Raw genomic sequence first — 19,899 nt, 5'->3', positions numbered from 1 at the left:
GTTATCCTTTTGAATGTATTTAAAGTACTATAGTTCTTAATTGTTTGTTTCTAAAGATTGTGTGATTGGTGAACTTTCACCGATACTTGATTGGTTAGAACTGATACTCACATATACAGCAATAGAAAACAATAGCTAGTATATGAACAAATTCTCAGAGACAAATTTAACAGATTGAAGGATTGGCAATAGACTACAATCATCATACCCAAAACTTCGTAAGAAAGTAGATTATAGGCGTTCAGTTAGCATTGCGAATTTGAAAACCCATTTTTCTTTTTTATCCCCCTATTGACCAGGGTTTGAATTAGTGAGATTGTGCTTCAAGAAGGATGTTTGTAGCCACATTGACGTCGTTTCTGGCCTGTACAAGTGCCTGTCTTGTCGAGTTCCTGTCAAATCCCATTGAAACCAGTGTCCCGATGGAATTGTCAGATGGCTCCACGGTAGAAGCAAGAGGAGCAACGGAAGGATAATTTCCCTGAACCAAGAAAATTAGTTAGTGAGTCAGAAGGAGAGAATAAGAGATTAGGAAGTACAAAAAGAATGGAACCATTGCAATCACCAATTATTGTTTTCATAACAAACAAGGATCGATTACATAATTTAGGCAATCCAAAAGAGAAAACCACATTGCCCATAATCTATTATAGGTATTGCATAAAGCTATACTGCAGAAAGCCATTGACAAAGACCATGAACATCATTAAGTCAGCACAAACACAGCGCACAAGACTGGGCAAAGTGGAGTCCCAAGACAAGTGAGAATAAAAATGTCCTTCCGGTAAGGCACTAACTGGAGAACCATCCAACAGAGCAAAATAAAATGTCTGACGGCCACAATATCAAAGCGTCCCAGAAATTTGAACTCATATCAAAATGCAGTGGAACATATGAAAGTGAAATTCTTGCAGTGGGATGATGGACCATTAGATGTGATATGTTATCTACTCTAAGTCAGTAATCTAAGCACCAAAATTTAAACATCAATGCAGCAAATGAAGATCTGTGACAGCCTAAAGTTAGAATAAGATTCATCAACATTTAAAGTGGAGCCAATGTCAGACATAAATTTGGATAAGGACTTCGCATGGTAATAGAATTAACGTACATGATGTAAGAATATAGTTCTGTGCAATAAAACAAAGCTAACATCCAGAAGTTCTTCAGAAGTGACAAACAGCAATAAAAATCATTTACTAACAGTACTTGCCTCCACTTCACAGCCGGTATAAGATGGTATGTTTCCAATTCATTCCCGTCTGATGCTGGAGGGGATGAACATCCCAAAGTGGGCCAAGACAATCGCGAAAAGAACGAACTGACAAACTCCGGGAACTGCAAAAGTTATTCAATAAACAAATTACATTGTCAAGAAAGACCATGATGTGAAAGGTTTAGGACATGTATATATCGCAGTAACAAAGAAAGCCACAACACTGCTCCAAGTATGGCTAATAGAATGCATATGGGCACCCTAGGAGCTGTATGCCATTTGGTCATTGGGAATTATTTGTTCAAGTGAAATGAAAAAGGAACTGATTTTGCAATAAGAACCCGTTAATCATTTAGCTATTAAACATACAATTGTTCCAATTTCATATCAGACAGTCCGTACACTTCACAATCTAAAGATTTTACTGAGATCTGTGTGCCTAAAAAGAAAAAGGAGCACCACAAGACGATCTATAACTATCTATAGTATCGTTTTTCTGGAGTCATGTTTTCTTCATTCCTGATAATTAAAAAATTACAATTAGCTGCATTATCAAAATATTGTATCCGAGTATAGCTTGATTCAATAGATCTTCTGTATAAAATAGTCTGAATGACTGAAATTGTTGCTCCATTCAATGAAGAGCTACTAAGCTGGCTACTAGTGAAATGTAAGTAATCGTTCTACTGCCATATAAGAACATGCCCAGCTAAATTATCTAAAGAAGGTTAAGAACAATTGGAAAACTAAAAACTAACCTTGATGCGGCGTACGCCTAAAATATTCGAACGATAGAGAAGAACATCAAGAACACCATTATGCCTGGCAGAATAGATCTTTTCCACGACGAGAAAAGGAGCTGTGAGGTGGCAGTAAAAGTACAGTTAGCATTTAGTTGAGAAAAAAAACTATTTCACATCGAGCCAGCCTAGAAATTGATAAAAAGGAAAAAACATGAAATAGTTAAAGAACCAACTTACCTGAAGACCTGCTAAATATACAAACGACTTGTCAGAGAAGCTAATTCCAAAAATGCGAAATCGTGTCAAAACTGGGATGCCAAAGTAGAATGGTACAAATGAATAAAATATAAGACCATAAGGTCCAGATGCCAACATGTTCAAGGAAGGATCTGCAAAATCAAATAAATAAAACTTCACCGTAATTTATTGCTTTACAATCCTTTTAATAAAGAAATCCATCAAAAAATTAAGTGCTCAGCAAAAGGACTGGTGAACTCTTCATACACTATGGTCCAACAAACTAAAACTTCTCGTCAATCTGAATCTCAAATCTATGCAACTGCAAATGTAAATTAAACCAGATATGAACAACGCACAGATTGGAGCACTATGTTTTCAACATAAAAAAAACATGAGGTCATCCAAATCTGCAACAGTGCATATCAAACTAGCCTCTTTCTAGATAATTATTATGTCTAATGCCAAACATAAGAGTGAGAGTATAAGACAAACAAAAACATAAAGAGTAGAAAAGGATAACCAATCAGGTGGCTACACAAAAGATTTGTGGATGTTTTGGCTAAGGAAACAATAATGAGGTTGTAGGTCAAAGGTTTTCAGTCCTGGACCATTGTTATAAGGATCGTTTGTTTCTCGCCCCTCCCCCCCCCCAACTAGCAAAGTTGGTAAAATCTTTGGGTGATGATACCAGAGGTCTGCGGTCGAACCCCGTCAGCACCAAAGAATTACTGATCTCATATAAAACAGGCTTGCCAATCAAAAAATAAAATAAAATAAACATGACTCAGAAGCAATAATTAGTCTCAAGGTCTTACATCTTTGTATAGAGAAAATTGTCATGGTTCGACTTTTGTGTATCCTAGTACCAAGAAATGCATGTGTCTCTGATAGCGTGTAATTCTCTATTGACATCTCTAATATCCATTCTTTCTGATGGTGATTCCACAGAACATGCAACTCCAATTCTGACTAATGCATTCATGCACTCTAGTAGTTTTGTTCTTCTGTGGCTGCCAATTCTCATGCTATAAGTATCTCCTAAAATGTCATCACCATCAGATAGAAGTATTGGATCCACAATCCTTATAATTTGATCTTGCAAACCGTTGCTAGCATACTTATGGAGGCTTAAACCGTCTTTAAACATCTCATCGGTTGGTCTCCTTCCTGTGGACATTTCCAACACCAGAATTCCATAACTATATACATCACCCTGTGTGGATGCATCAGCTCCCATACCATATTCTGCAACATATACATCAATCGCTAGTTTCCATTAAACATTTAAATGTAAAATATATATACATATTAAGAGCCATTGGCCAGCAAAAAGAAATTGAAAAAAATGAAAAAAATGAAAAAAAAGAAAAAAAAAAGAAAAATAATTTTAATAGTCATATCATAATAAATGTCCTCGCAATTGTCAGTTAAGATATTGATAGAAGTAAACAAACTAGCTTAATTACCACCACAACCACGATTCTTTCATCCTCGATCTTTTCAATTTTAACTCAACTAGCATGGGCTGAAAAAAAATTAAATCAAGTTGATGGTTTTTATTCTCTCTAACAATTCCTTTTTCCTCTTTTAATACATCTAAATAACTATGATATAAGCTCCAACTATCCAAGGCCCTCATGTACCTATATCAGCTCGTGTAATTGGGTTGTTCATGGGGTTAAACTTAACACGGGAAGAAAAGAGGCAAAAGGATTTGAGGCCGGTCAGTATAATGTGGCTGCACATAAAGATTTCAACTAATGCAATATACACGATATTGATTTCATGCATTTATGAATTGGAAAAATAATTGAAATCAACATTATTGAAATTCCTACCTGGAGCGGCATAGCCAATAGATCCCTTTACCCAAGTTGATGTACTTTGATTATCATGCAAGTTCTCCATTGATCCAGAAAAAAGCTTTGCTAAACCAAAATCACCAATATGAGCTACCATATCATTATCAAGAAGCACATTGCTTGGCTTTAGATCACGATGAATAACCAAAACATGGCACTCGTGATGAAGATAGCTAAGTGCAGAAGCAACATCAATGGTGACATTTAGTCTTTGAAGTAGGTTCAAATTCAATTCTTCATCTTGTTCACTGATCTCTTGATGTAGCCACTTCTCTAAACTTCCATTTGGCATGAACTCAAAAACTAGTGCTTTAAATTCATTTCCTTCGTAATCCACACTAGAGCAAGAAGTTAGAATCTTAACAAGATTTCGATGGTGGATATTACGCAATGATTCACACTCTGCCATGAAACTCTTTAACGCTCCTCTCAATTGAAGTTTGAACACTTTAACGGCAACAACAGTTTCATATTGGTTGAGCATTCCCTTATACACATTGCCGAAACCACCTGAACCAACAAAATTAGTTGGAGAAAATCCACCAGTTGCTTGAGAAAGATCTCCATAAGAGACCTTAACATGTTGATCACCGAATGATTGCGAAGAAGCTATTTTAGGTTTACTTTTTCTTCTCAAGTAAAATATTAGAGAACATGATGCCAAAAGAATGAACACGGCCGCATTGATGATAACGGCTATTTTGGAAAGATCGGACCTTCGGTGCTTAAATCGGCATGGCGGCAATTGCAGTTCACGTATACCCCCACAGAGATCGGAATTTCCAACAACCGAAAAATTGCCGTAATTTTAAAAATTCCGTTCATCGGTACCTCACCTTCAAATTTATTGAAGGATAGATTCAATATTTGGAGATCTGTAAACTTCACCCAATATTTTGGAATTTCACCTGACAAATTGTTGCTTGATAGATCTAACTCTTCGACATTCTTTAAAGAACTCAAAGATTGAGGAACTGTCCCTTCAAACAAATTATCGTCCAAGTACAACTTTTCCAGACTCAAACACTCACCAAGAGTACTAGGTATTAAACCAGACAACTTATTTCCAGATGCCTTGATATCAACAAGATTTGTTAGTTTTCCTACTTCTAAAGGTAGGGAACCAGTTAAGGAGTTCATAGAGAAGTTAAGAAAAAGCAGAGAGGAAAGGAAAAAGATCTCTTTAGGTAGGGTACCATTTAGGTTGTTTTGTTCCATATCCAGTTTTTGCAAATGGCTAAGAGCACCAAGACTTGAAGGAATGTTTGTTGGGGATTATACCAATACCAATCGGTTCCCCCACTACACAGATAACTTGTATGAACACACTTCAACTCCAGATAAATCTCAAATATCACAAACTACCTATACTAACATGCCCAACTCGCTAAACAACTATCAACAACAAATAATAATGTAAAGCAGTAAAAGGCAAACCACAAGACAAAGATTTACCGTGGTTCGGCCAATGATGCCTACTTCCACAAGAGCCAGTTCTTAATAAAATGGGAAGGAAGATTACAATCTCTCCTTACAGTCTCTCACCTTACTAGATCACTCTTATCTCTTTACAGGGTTGTATCTCTGTAAAGGTTCTCTCTCTTTGTTTTAGTCTGGATTCCAATCCTTCTGACTTGTTTTGGTTCTGTTAGGTTAGGTTTTCCAAAACCTTGATTTTTGGTTTTATCTCCAAAAACCAAATTTCGCGGGTACTGTAGCAAGGGCCCACGAAAATAGACTGGCTGGCGCTTCACTCTGGCCGAGAAGTGAAGACTGAAGCCGAAGGTGGTCGCCTCTATGTTATGGAACTCTGGCGGAAGCGCCCTCATCCGGAAAGCTGGCGGCTCGACGACTGCGACACTGAATTCGCTTTGTTTCTCTCGGCTCGGTTTCTCTCCTCATGTGAGGGATAACTCCTACAATCTCCCCCCTCGAGCGGTGAGGGGGATACCTCCATGCAATTGCCAAATCAGCGGGGAGGAGTGTGCCGCCATTCCGCAATAGCACAACAAACATCAAACTTACCTTTCGGTAAGACTTTTGGTCATCATATCCGACCCGTTCTTGTCGGTATGGATCTTCTCGATACACAAATGCTTGTCTTCGAAAGTACTTCTCTAATCCAATGATAACGCACGCGTGTGTGCTTGGATCTAGAATGAAAACTCGGATTCTTGCTCAAGTGGATGGCGCCCGACCGATCACATAGAACTACAAACTGCTTTTCGCTTTAGCCCTAGTTCGTCGAAGAACCTCTTCATCCATAGCAACTCTTTGCAACACTTTCGATTGGCTGCAATGTACTCGGCTTCGTAGTGGAGAGGCAACACACTTTTGCAACTTGGATTGCCAAGAAACTCCCCCCGCAAAAGTAACCGGATAACCGGAGGTGGACTTCATCGAAGTCAACATCACCGCCATGTGCGTCGGTGTAGCCTTCAAGTAAGGGCTTACTTCCACCAAAGCACAAACATGATTTGGAAGTGCCTTTGAGATATCTCAATATCCACTTAACACCTTCCCAATGCTCTTTACCCGGATTTGATGTAAATCGCTTACCACCCCAACGACGAAAAGCAATATCCGGGTCTAGTACACACCATGGCATACATCAAACCGCCCCATCGCGGATGCATAAGGAATCTTTTCCATCCGACTCGCTCATGCTCACCCTTAGGACACATCTCTTTGGTCATGCGGAACCGCCACCAAGCGGACAAACCGACCGCGGATTTTTGATCCATGTTGAATCTCTTCAACACCTTTCAATGTAGCTTTCTTGAGAAAGCCACAACTTCCCACTCTTTCATCACGAAAGTGATCCGCGATCCCAAGTATCCGCTTTGCTTTGACCCAAAATCCTTCATCTCAAAGGACTTACTCAAGTCTTTCTTCACTTGGATATCTTGTTGATGTTTGGGCCAACTATCAACATATCATCCACATACGCAGAATAGCACTATGAAATCCCCATCCGGAAATCTCGAACAAAGCGACAATGATCGGAAGCGGACTTCTTGTATCCTTGCTTCACCATAAAAGAGTCAAACTTTATGTACCCTTTGTCTCGGTGCTTGTTTCAACCCATACAAGCTCTTTTATCGGCTTGATACTAGGTGCTCCTTGCCTTTGACCTCAAACCCCCTCGGTCTGGTCCATGTAGACATCTTCTTCAAGGTCTCCATGAAGAAAAGCCGTCTTAACATCTAGTCTGCTCAACCTCTAGGTTCATACTTGCGGCCATACCCAATACCACCCCGGATAGAAGTCATCTTCACTACTGAGAGAGAAAAATCTCATCAAAGTCAATTCCTTTCCTTTGACCGAATCCCTTCACAACAAAGCGAAGCTTTGTGCCTTGGGTGAGGATTGTTCTCCTCATGCTTGACTTTGTATATCCACTTATTCTTGAGAACTTTTCTCCCCGTGGGTTTTCAACTAACTTCATAAGTGTGATTCTTATGCAAAGAATCCATCTCGTCATGCATGGCCTTCAACCACTTTTCTTTGTGCGTACCTTCAAGTGCCTCTTGATAGTACATAGGTTCTCCACCATCCGATAAAGTAAACGACGACGTATGTGGTGGATACCTGGTTGAAGCTATTCTCCCCTCCTCCGACCTCCTTGCCCCATCTCGGCCGGTGCCTCGGGGAGGATACACTTCGCTTGCTCGGTGGTGGTTCATGCATCTCATCCGCATCTTCTATACCAATAGGTTCTATCCCATCACGAAAGCAATAGGATTCTCATCATGAAGCTTCAAACTCATGGTTCTCTGCATTCTCAATGCCTTACGACGTTCCACGGTAGGAACTTCGGTTTCAATCAACAAGATCATTGGTGAAAGCCTCAGAAGCTTCTCACCCTCCTCCAAGTCTGCTATGGTTTGGTCTTCTAGGAACACAACATCTCGACTTCCGGATTACCTTCTTGTTAATCGGATCATAGAGTTTGTAACCAAACTTTTCATCTCCATAACCCGGAAAAATGCATTTGCTTGGCTTTGTCATCAAGCTTGGATCTCTCATCCTTCGGAATATGCACAAATGCCGCGCACCCAAATACCTCAAGTATCCATAATCAACATCTACGCTGACCATACTCTCTCCGGATAATCACTATTCGGAGGCTTTTGGTGGTGAAGTTGATCACATGCACGGGCAGACGCATTGCTTCTACCCAAGAGTTTCTAGGTAGCTTAGAGTGAGATAGCATGCATCTTATCCTCTCTACAATGGTACGGTTCATTCTCTCGCTATTCCATTTCTTTGCGGTGTCTTGGGAACGGTCCGCTCATGGCATTTAATCCCCATGACTCGCAATACTCTTCAAATGGCCCAATGTACTCACCCCCATTATCCGGCGAATACACTTCAACAACTTCCCGGTCTCTCTTTCCACCATCTTTGTGGAATTTCTCAAACACGCCAAGTACTTCATCCTTGGTCTTCGGACTATAGGCCCATATCTTTCTTGACGATCATCAATGAATGTCAAGAAGTGCGGCTCCCTGGTGGGACTTCACTCTCATAGGACCACATAAGTCCAGGTGCACTAGCTCTCGGGACGATGTCCTTTCGTGAGACGGGAATCTTTGGAAAGACACCCCGTGTTGCTTTCCTACCAAACAAAGATGAGTACATGTATTTAAATGTGTACCTTTAATGTCCGGCATGGCCTTTTGCTTAGCAAGAACTTCCATCCCTTTTATGCCCATGTGACCGCGGTCTCTTGTGCCACGATTCGGATGAAGCTTCTTCTTCAACAGATTAAATACGCTTTACACAAACTAGCCTGTGTTTTGTAAAGAGAGCAAGTTTTTTTTCAAAGGCCGCTACAATGGAACCTCTCGCTTTCGGTTTCCATACCCCGTTACCAAACGAGTTTACAAAGCCATCGTCATCTAATTTCCCAAAAATTAGGCTTAACCGCATGTCGGGGACATGTCTTACATCCTTGAGTGTCAAGGTGTAGCCGACATTGGTTTCTACATGAACATCTCCAATGCCTATAATCTTGAGACTCCATCGTTACCCATCCTCACTTCACCATATTCACCACAACCGTAGGTAGTGAAGAATCGTCTTGATTGTGGACGGATAGGATGCTCCCAGATCTATCACCCACTCAGTATCGACATGAGGTACTTTCGGACAAAGACACACCACATCGACACAATTCCCACTAGGTCATCGACTAGTCGCGGGTAGTATCTCCGCTTTGTGTTTCGCGTTCCTCGCACCATGTCTTCATGTACACGCTATTCTTCTCATCCCTCTTCGATGTATTCGCGACTCATATCCGAAGTGGCCTTTGGGCAATAATAGTAACATTGCCTCTCTCGCGCCCAGGAGTTCTAGCTTCACCCCTAGATTTTTACGTCATCACCTCTAGAGCGAGATGGTTTTTCGCCGACCTCTCCCCGTTTCTCGTGAAAAGGACCTCGAAAGTTAGAAGAGCTGCTTCTTTGCACTCCTTCTAGTCTCCTCATTCAACAAAGGCGTGGTAGCCATCTCCATGGTAACAATTCCATCCTTGGTCGCTCCATGTAGAAACCGCTAATGTCTCCCAACTTTCGGGTAGAGAGCCTAATAGAAACAAAGCCTCAACTTCGTCTCCCAAATTGATCTTCATCAAATGCATCCGATTGATGATATTCTCGTACTTCATTAAGATGCTCGGACATTGAAGAACCTTCTTGGTACTTCGTGGTGCGCAAACTTCTTAACGACTAGCACTTTGTTTCCACCCGACTTCCTCTCATAAAGGTCTTCGAAGTTTCTTCCATAGGAAGAAGGTCAGTAGTCTGGGCCACATGGTGAAAGACAATCGCCGTCTATCCATTGTCGAATGTACCCAATAGCTTTTTCGTCAAGCTTTTTCCACTCAAATTTCCTCGCCTTTTACGGTCTTACTCCCTCATTCTCAATGGGAAGTGCCAAGTCCTTTGCAAGATAGCAAGTCTTCCATCTTGGCTTTCCGGATGGTGTAGTTCTTCCTATTCGGACTCATCATACGAAAGTGTTCACGGAATGGTCCATCTCTACAAGTTATTTAACCTCAAATCTTCTCTCGGGAATTTTCGTCAAACACCACCCGACCAAGATTCGGATAACACCCTAGGCTATTCTAAACAGGCTCTCGATACCACTTGTTGGGGATTATACCAATACCAATCGGTTCCCCACTACACGGATAACTTGTATGAACACACTTCAACTCCGGATAAATCTCAAATATCACAAACTACCTATACTAACATGCCCAACTCGCTAAAACAACTATCAACAACAAATAATAATGTAAAAGAGTAAAAGGCAAACCACAAGAAAAAGATTTACCGTGGTTCTGTTTTAATGATGCCTACTTCCACAAGAGCCGGTTCTTAATAAAATGGGAAGGAAGATTACAATCTCTCCTTACGGTCTCACCTTACTAGATCACTCTTTATCTCTTTACTGTGGTTGTATCTCCTGTAAAAGGTTCTCTCTTTGTTTTAGTCCGGATTCCAATCCTTCCGACTTGTTTTGGTTCTGTTAGGTTAGGTTTTCCAAAACCTTGATTTTGGTTTTATCTCCAAAACCAAATTTCATGCGAATCTTGTAGCAAGGGCCCACGAAAATAGACTGAGCCTGCCGCTTGGCCTCTGCAGTGAAGTCGCTATTTGAAGACTGAAGTTTGGCTGGCGCTTTCACTTTGAGCTGGTAAGCCCTATGTTTCTTGGAACTCGAGGCTGGCGCTTCTCATCATCCGAAGGCGGTGGCTCGATTTCTCAAGGACACGAATTCGCTTGTTTCTCTCCAGCTCCAGTTTCTCTCCTCATGTGAGGGATAACTCCAACAATGTTTCCTTCCAGTCTGTTCCCTCCCAAATACAATTCACTCAATTTAGTATTGTTTGCGAGAGAAGATGGGATTGGTCCAGATAATTTGTTTTCGGACATATATAACCCTTGTAAACTACGAAGTTTTCCAATAGAAGATGGAATACTACCGAAAAAGTTATTAGACCCGAGATCTAATATAAACAAACTGACCAGGTTCCCAATCCCTTCTGGGATAATTCCAGTTATTTTATTGCGTGCTAGATCCAACACCTCCATTCGGCTGGAGAGATTGGTAATAGAGTTCGGGAAAACACCTCCAAAATTGTTTTCATCCAAGCCCAATATCTTTAGATTACTGGAGTTGGTTAAATAAGTGATAAAACTCAAATCATGAACTTCTCCTGTTCCTAGATGATTACGTCCAAGATTTAGCCGTTCAATAGTTTGAGGGAATTGAAAATCCTTAGGAACTGGTCCTTCAAAATTGTTTGTTGAAATATCAAATGTTTGAAGTTTAGAAGCATTAGCTAATGAAACCGGGGGTAGTCCAGAAAGTTGATTTCCAGCCCCCCAGAAAACAGCGAGATTAGGAAGAGTGATGCCCATGTCTTGTGGAAGACTACCACTAAATTGGTTATAGGAAATTCCTAATGTTTCATTCAGGGATGAGATGTTGAAAATTGTTGAAGGGACCTCACCAGACAGTCTATTAATATCAACGTTGAAGTAATTTAAGCTTGACAGTCTACCAAAGCTGGCTGGAATACTTCCAACCAAATGATTTGCACGTGTAGAGAATTTTTGAAGCGACGAAAGATTACCTAAAGAAGGGGGTAGCACTCCTGTCAGATTGGTTCTTTCAATTTTCAAGAATACAAGCTTTGACAATGAGCCAAGCTTTGCCGGAATAATCCCTGACAATTTGTTCCCACCTAAATTAAGGAACCTGAGTTCAGTACATTGGGTTAGATTGACTGGAATTTCTCCTTCGTAAGTGTTATTGACTAGATTGAGTCTTTGAAGACGAAACAACCGACCAGTTTCTTGTGGGATCTCACCGTAGAATGTATTGTTACTAAGGTCGATGAGCCTTAGGAAAGTGAGGTTTCCAATATGAGGCGATAACGATCCAGCCAAACTCTGGCTGGAAAGATTCAAACTTATGACTCTTTGATGACGCTTGCCGCATTTAATGCCTTGCCACTGACAGAAATGAAAAGATTTGTTCCACGAGCTTAAGCCGCCTTGAATTCCATCTCTAATAACGATTAGAGAGTGAAGATCAGTCTCATTTCCAGAGGTGGCCATACAAGGTTTTGTTAGTGACATCAATGGGTTAAAGAGTAGGAAGATGATGTAAAAGCTAAAAACTGTAAATGCCTGCAGGTTTGAAATCATCTTTGCAAATTGTATAAACTAAAAGGTATGTGGTGTAGTAATATATAGGAGCATTGCTTGTCGAGATCTCCATTAGTCTTGCGGTGTAGAATAATTTGGTAATCAGAGTCATTTTCAATCTAGAATGTCCGAGTAGAACTCAAAACTGGTTTATCTGGATTCTGGAGAACTAATAGAGAACGGAGAGGAAAGAGTCAAGCAGAGAACTAATAGAGAACGAATTGTAGAAACTAAGGTGTGGTGTGTCAAGATCTCCATTAATGTTGCCTTTGAAATCATCCGTTTCGGCCTTCAATTTTTTTTCTTGCCTGTCAAGATCTCCATTAATATCGCCTTTGAAATCATCTTAGCGAATTGTAGAATTTTAGCGCCTTTGAAATATCGCCTTTGAAGATGTAGAATTAGGAGCATTGTGACGTGTACTTGGTCTTGCCTGTGAAGATCTCCCTTAATATTGCCGTGAAGAATAATTTGGTAATCTGGGCCTTTCTCAATCTAATTAATGTACTGCTTAAACTTTCCAAAGCCAACTCAGAAACGCCGCTCACTTGATTCTTTCCAGAACAACTTCATCTTTATATGGTTATTTTTATAGGACGGTTAAGATTTTTTACACTGATACATTTGTTTGGCAGAAGTAAATATCTACCAGACTTCAATCTGCTGTTTTCTTGTTTAATGTGACAGACGAATTGCTCTGGCAGAAGGTAATGGAGGATTCAAGGACATCATTGCCAAATAATAAAACTCGGTAATCGATAACGTTAGGGTTAATAACGATCCAATACAAATGACACGGAAAAAAAAGTGCCTCTGTATATCATCCTCAAAGTTATACACTTTCTAGCTCAAAAATACGAGTTTCTACATTTCCCCGCATTCAGCAATAACACAGGAAAGTTTAGGACGGTTGTTAGGTCCAGTAGCTACATTCTCAATCTTCCTCACAACCAAAAGACCATCTCCAAGCACCCTCTGATAAAATAAGAGAAGAAACAAACACAGTTAGGAGGAAACGTTATCAACAGTTTTCACAACAAGGACTGATAAATCAAAAGGTGGTTTCCACTAAAAAAATGAACTTACCCCAAAGACGACATGCTTATTGTCGAGCCAATCACATTTTGAGCATGTTATGAAGAACTGCAGTGCAAAAGAGATCGTAGACTGAATAAGAGACTACTGAACTATTTCATCTAAAAGATTAGAAACATCCCAAGTAAAACAGCAAAATTTCAGGAAACCTCTGTTGTAATAAATAGCCAATCTGTGTCTATGTTGAAAAGTCATGTGCAGACGTGCAGTTTACAAAAACTGGAATGACTTTGTACTCAAACATTGGAATATTGTGAATATTGCATTTTGGCCTTAAATAGGTTATCAGTTCGTTTTCCTTCTTCTCTTTTGGGATCTGAGTGTATGCTGTCCAAGCAGCAGACCAAATTCAAGCAACTACCTGCTTGCCTGATGTGTTTTTCACCTAGAATAAAGGCTTGGTTCAAGTTGAAGGCTCAAGTTCATATGTTGAGCATATGCAATATCTCAAGAAACTCACTTAAACAATTCTCTACTTTAAAGCCATGTGCAATCTGGAAAACTGTAGTACTCAAGAACTGGGCTATGGATTTACTCACCGATATTTGCAATCAAAGTTTCACAACTCTTGCTTTTTTCACATAATGTAGAATATTAGCCTCTTAATGTGCAGAAATCCAGTTTTACACAATCGAGAAAGAAACACCTTATATACTAAGGGATAATTTGGACCAGACTTGAGGGGGAAAAAACATGTCTCAAATTGAACATGTAGACTTAGATTAGATCAAAGTAACAAATAACAATAACGAAATAGTACCTGGCATCCATTGGTGTTCGGTCCGCTATTTGCCTGCAACCAAACAAATGAACAACAAAAGGATGCATTAAGTTTGAAAGTATAAGTTAGACTAACTTGAACAGGAAACTAAAATAGTTTACAATAGAACGACGAAAGAAAAATATACACTGAGATACTTGACGTTTAATTTGAGCAACAACTCTTACCATCGATAACAAGCCAGGACCAGTATGCTTCGCAATGAAATTTTCATCATCAAACTTACTTCCATATATGGATACACACCCACTACCATCATTCTGAAACATTAACAACATTGTCAAATAGAGTCAGTAACAAATATGAGAGTGATGTTATAAAAATTGTGGCAAATATAACCTTGAAAGGTTTCAGACTGGAAGATTCTCAAACAAAAAAAATCATCCAATTTTAGGCACTCCTACCTCCTACATCATCTAACCGTCTCTGTGTGAGGAAGATGATGTAGAAAGTAGGTCTGAAACCTTAACAGTGTCCTAGATGATAAACCAGAAGTCCACAATGTTTAAAGATTGATAAGAGATCCCAACCTTTAAAAAGTCACCAGTCTGTATCATAAAATCCTTGATCACCCTGTGAAACTGACAATTTTTGTACCCAACTGGTGTTACCCCTTTTCTGCAAATCAACTCCAACGAATTGAGACATATTATCAAAAAAAAATATCCTCTGTGTAGCAACAACAGAAACTATTGTTGGTGAACTGAAATCGTCTTATGAGGATCCTGACGCAGCACCATCAGGATTCCAGGAAGATATACACTTTGTAATTTTTATCCATATATTTTGAAAAGTAATAGTGGGAAGTAACATACACAGAGATTAAAGGAAAGTATTTCCATATACCCTAGTGACTATTAGCAGAATAAAAGAGGAATTTTCAAACTACATAAGAGGCATTATCAGATTTGCAGCTGAACACAAAAGTGAGTACGACAATTTTACTGCCCTAAAAAGAAGAGAAGTAATAGGGAGCTTTGTTCCCATGCAATTTGATCTTTATCTGAGATTATACCACCTCAATCAACAAAAAAAAAATTAAAATCTCTAAACTATTTTGAGCCAAATCCAGTTTCTTTAAGAAACTTCAGAGTTCAGACCCAATATTGACTCACTGAACTGACCAACAAGACCAATGTGTTTGAATGATAGTAAACTCCTCTAAAAACTAGCCCAATGTCATCAAAATCCACTAGACATCATTGACTAAGCAGCAAAGGTGACACAACCAATCCCTATTTTAAGATGTTTTTATAAAACATACTGATCACCGTCTGAATCTTAATGTCTGATTTTAGCTAAACCAAGGTGAACTTGTGATTCAGTTCGGGGTATCCAACCCCTTAAGTTTCAAACTTTTGAAGACGCACTTCACTTGTAGAGAGAGAGAAATGTGTAGCACTCAGTGCATAAAAAGCCACATTCTGTTTTTTAACCTCAGAAAAACCATGGATATATAATACAGCCACAAATTAAAGTTATAACTACTCAAGCGGAATAAAGGATAGCTGTATATCATGTGTGCTGACTTACCTGTGTTCACCAGTACAGAACTGCCTGCAAACAAACAGATACAAGGTCAGTCCTCAGAAATAGAGCACTACTAGCTAATATTCGTCTGACAAACACCCTAAACTAATTGTGTAGTAGTCATAAAAGAGTAAACTGTGTGACTTGTAACCATTTAAACATCTGTCAAAGAGGAAGAGTCCAAGAACCAAAATTTAGTAAGTCGAGATCAGAGCTATGAACAAAGACTATTTGCCTATATACAAAGTCTATTAGTTTCAACACAAATCTAGGTTCAAGTTTTTGATAGTCGAATATAAAGACAGTGCTCTATAACTCTTCATTCTTCAATATCAACAGTTCACTGCATTAGAAAAGTACTTTGCCTCCATTCTTCCATCCAAGCTAACAAAACTGGCCATGACTTTGGAGTAAAATTTATGCAACTTTTAATAAACATTAAATGAGCACACACGCATTGGCATAGTAGTTGTAGTAGTAGCACTAAAACAAGGAAGGACTAAGTAGTACCTGAAATTTTCAGCGGTTTTGGGAGCAATATCGGCGAAGAGTTCCATTTTAATACGACCAGCAGCAATAGTACCAATCGTAACATCGAAAAACACGATTGGGTTTTTCGGGTTTTGTGGTCTTTGGTGCCATTCACTTGTCACTGCCATCTTCTTCTTCAATTGAGAGTGAAACAAACAGGTTGTTTCTTAAAACTTTCAGGTCTGGAACTTTAAGCCCAATGGATAAATGCCCAACCCATATCTAACAGGCTCCGTGGGTGGGTTGGTTGGGGTGGGGAGATTGTGTTAGAGTTAGAGTCTTAGGGAGAGATCAATCATATAAACAAATAAATAAAAGTAGACGAATTAAACCAAGATTTGCAATAGTTTTAGACTAAATTATAGAACTTTAAAATTTTGTTTACCTGCAGTTTTTTATTGCTTGAGTTTGTTGTGACACGATCTTGCCAAATGTGTAATATTTTATGACATCTCAATATTGCGGTGAAACATCTCCTCCAAAACCTAAAGATATGTGTATAACATATCATTTTCGGTCAATGAATATTTAACTACTATTTTCTAACAATCCAATATGTAAATTAAAATAAAAAGTATGGAAAATCAACTTTTTTTTTTTTTGATAAAAAAAAATATATATAGAAAATCAGTTTTGAAAATGATCTAAATTATATTATAGGGCTCATTGACACTATGGTTGGTGGCTAAATTAACATTCCTAGTACATCAGACAAATCTATAAAAAAATATATATTAATTCTCAACCAAACAAAACAATGTTATTGAAAAAAAGTATAGACACACCAAATTTTGGAGTCTTAGAGTATTTATATAAACTTTTATCAATTGTTTGCACTGCACCTTTTGCCACATTGATTTGTTATGACACGATATTCTCAAGTGTGTAACTTTGCTTCACATCACAATTACAAAAAAATGCGATAAAAAAACTCTCATGCGAAACCTTGAAAATATGTCTAACATATTATTTAGATGGTGAAATATGTAAATCAAGTTTTGTATTCGTTTTCTCTTTGAAACCCTAGTTTTTGGGTGTTTATCAGTTTTATTCATTGGTGTTATTGATTCGAAGTTGTTTCCGCCTTCGTACACATCAGATTGTTTTGGGTTCTCCGACTTATGTATATATTTATATTTTGTTTAATAAAAGGGTAAGAGTAAGGCGGCCAATTACCGACAGGGCTGCGTTGCGTAAAAGAATACTTCGGCGGCTCTTCCTTTGTTATTTTATATTTTTCTTATTGCACTTATCCATAACTAATTTCTCTCTCTCCCACCGAGCACAAAATTATATAAAAAATGATTGGAGTCATCAACAAGGGAATGCAGAACGACCTTGTGGTTCTATCCCACAATAAGTCTGGACGGATTGGGCTTCATACAATCGCTTTAATGGCAAGATCAAATGTAAGTTTTTAATTTTGAGTTTGTTGATTAAAGCAATCTATGATGATGCATATATCTACTTGCCAATTAAGTTGTTGATCCGACACTTTTCTGCCATAAACTTGAAATCTGAAAAACATATTAACTTGAATTTCATAGTAGTTTGTGCCCACATTAACATTGACTACCAGTTGGAACCGGATTTGTAACCAGATCCCAGGAGAAATAATGGAGTTTAGTTTCGCTAACCTCATTCCTTCATAAGACATATTTTATCATCTCTTCTATATGGTCAATCGACCATATATATGTAATATATATGTAATGTTATACACTTAACATGACATAGTATGGGTAGGTAATGACCGAGTTTTTTTTTTTTTTTCATCAGTTCTCTCTGACCATATCTATGCAATGTTATACACTTAACATGACATAGTTGACCGAGTTTTGTTTTGTTTTTTTTTTGTTTTGTTTTGTTTTTATTTATTTTTTTCATCAGTTCTCTCTGCATACAATCGGAGAATTATCTTTGCTTCTAATGTCGTCTTGTATATTTTACTTCCCATTATACTGATCATGGCCAATGTACAAGTTATTAACCCTCTTGTCTCTTGTAGTATTGTTAGTAATAGTTTCCCAATCAAGTGTATATCTTCCCTTACCACTCTAAGCAAAAATAGTGCTAGTGTGATGAATCGCAAAAAAAATTTCTTGTCGCTTTATCATTAAGTAACCCCCAGTTATACCATTGAAGAAAATTAATGGGACTTAAACCATTGAACAAAATTGTTATGTCAGTTTGGCAGTATAATCTGTAATTTTTTTTTTTTTTTTTTATTTCGATAGGATAATCTCTAAAAAAAACTAATGGAAATGTTTGGTAGAGTTCGTATATTCCAAATATTGGGTTGGGATGGTGTATATTGGCAGTGGCGTAGAGGAAGATACTTGCCAGTAATCTAATGGGTTGGGCTTTCTCCAGCCCACTACCCCTAACACCGCCTATAGCAGTTTGAACTCGGCCCAATAAGTCAAGTCTATAAAAAGTGAAGTTTCCAAATTTCCTATTCCTACCCGTAGCCGGTCACCTCATCATCTTATATTTCACTATATAAACTCTGGCTAAAAGACTAAAACCAAAACAATCGCTGTTCTAAAACATCGAAAGCCATGACGACGGATTACAGAGTTCAAACTGAAGATGGGTTTTCTCAAACGAATTGGTCATGTCCGAAATTTGAAAACAACAAAAAGCGTCCACGTTCTCATTCACCACCAACGGAAGAAGATATTAATGAGAAATCAAGATTGGCATATAAAGCATTACTTACTAATGTTATTAAACAGTGTTTGGGCGATCAACCTGAAGAGCTTCTTTGTAATGTTGCTGAAAGAGTTTTGGGGATTATAAGAAGTGGTGATACAAGTAATAATAAGAAAGAAGAGATTGAGAATCTGTTTAGAGTGAAAATTGGGCAGTGTATGTTTAACAACTTGGTAAAAACTTATGGTTTTATAATGGATTGTGAAGTTGTTGTAGATGATGAAGATGAATTTGCTCGTCGACAAAGGATTAGATTATCAAGTATCATGTTGTGATAATGATGATGATCAAAATTTGTACTAATTATTGTGTTTGAATTTAGAAATATTAAAATTCCATTACGAATGAATTAAATTTTCTTGTATTTTAAATTGGGTGTTGTATATATAGTCCCATTGCAATTTTGTTTATTAGAAAAAAAAAAAAATTAACATATACTTTTGAACAATGTGAAATGAAATCAAGTGAACGTGACATACTGACATTCCACTATTTGACAGTCAGTATTTCAATGGCATCTACCTTCAGTTCCCAGCTATGTTGAGGACGATACCTTTCTTGCATTCGTATACTGGGGAAGGTATGGATGAGATGGAGTTTACAGACGCATAAAGCAATAGGAATCTTTGAAGTGATGTTATATTGCTACTATACATATTTGCAAAAGCATCGTGATTTCTTGTAGTTTTAACTTTTCAAGGGCTGGAGGCGTTTTTACAACCAAATCCGCGTTTCATCTTGGCACATGTGTGTTCTTAGAGACCAGAACTGATTTGTTGTACAAAACAATGTGAAGTCCTTCCATGCCTCACCACTGTCAACTTCCAGATTAAAATTACCATTTTCACACCTTGATTGAAATTTACATTTTCACGGCCAACTCTTTAGGTGAAGAAATGACAGTTATTCCAAGCATCTATCTGTAGTTCAGTACTATTACGTAGAAAAGGAGCGACAGACA

At 38.3% G+C, this 19,899-nt stretch overlaps 2 protein-coding genes across 4 annotated transcripts; both read right to left on the bottom strand.

Moving 5' to 3' along the window:
- Positions 1-90: 90 nt before the first annotated feature.
- On the bottom strand, positions 91-12,402 carry LOC147484584 (uncharacterized). Its single transcript, XM_086579768.1, is given in 8 exon segments — positions 91-481; positions 1,214-1,338; positions 1,975-2,075; positions 2,197-2,348; positions 3,015-3,444; positions 4,038-4,854; positions 4,857-5,332; positions 10,843-12,402. Coding segments are annotated over 4 exon segments (3,123 nt in total). The 5' UTR covers positions 12,287-12,402; the 3' UTR covers positions 91-481; positions 1,214-1,338; positions 1,975-2,075; positions 2,197-2,348; positions 3,015-3,058.
- Positions 12,403-13,017: 615 nt separating this feature from the next.
- Positions 13,018-16,722, bottom strand: LOC147484583 (peptidyl-prolyl cis-trans isomerase CYP22-like). 3 transcript variants are annotated; one of them, XM_086577330.1, is made up of 8 exons: positions 16,609-16,722; positions 16,203-16,502; positions 15,696-15,719; positions 14,693-14,780; positions 14,330-14,422; positions 14,142-14,174; positions 13,373-13,429; positions 13,018-13,261 (listed from the first exon to the last, which is right to left on the bottom strand). In XM_086577330.1, exons 2-8 carry the CDS (start codon positions 16,349-16,351, stop codon positions 13,151-13,153), a joined length of 555 nt encoding a protein of 184 aa, XP_086433456.1. In that variant the 5' UTR covers positions 16,352-16,502; positions 16,609-16,722; the 3' UTR covers positions 13,018-13,150. The 3 variants fall into 3 exon arrangements, with proteins under 3 accessions (XP_086433456.1, XP_086433457.1, XP_086433458.1); XM_086577331.1 differs by having other exon boundaries at positions 16,203-16,445; positions 16,609-16,717; XM_086577332.1 differs by lacking the exons at positions 15,696-15,719; positions 16,609-16,722 and having other exon boundaries at positions 16,203-16,490.
- Positions 16,723-19,899: the final 3,177 nt, after the last annotated feature.

This window comes from Coptis chinensis, chromosome 8, assembly GCF_015680905.1.
Source record: "Coptis chinensis isolate HL-2020 chromosome 8, ASM1568090v1, whole genome shotgun sequence".
NCBI lineage: Eukaryota > Viridiplantae > Streptophyta > Magnoliopsida > Ranunculales > Ranunculaceae > Coptis > Coptis chinensis.
Note: the sequence above shows the minus strand (reverse complement) of the source record. Positions and strands in the feature narration are given on the sequence as shown.

Bases quoted from the DNA above. Each gene is read 5' to 3' on its own strand.
- LOC147484583 (XM_086577330.1), bottom strand. From the start codon at position 16,351: ATGGCAGTGACAAGTGAATGGCACCAAAGACCACAAAACCCGAAAAAC. The intron at 14,781-15,695 runs GTAAGTCAGCAC...GTTGATTTGCAG, and splicing joins TTCTGTACTGGTGAACACAG to AAAAGGGGTAACACCAGTTG. The intron at 13,430-14,141 runs GTACTATTTCGT...TTTGCACTGCAG, and splicing joins CGAACACCAATGGATGCCAG to TTCTTCATAACATGCTCAAA.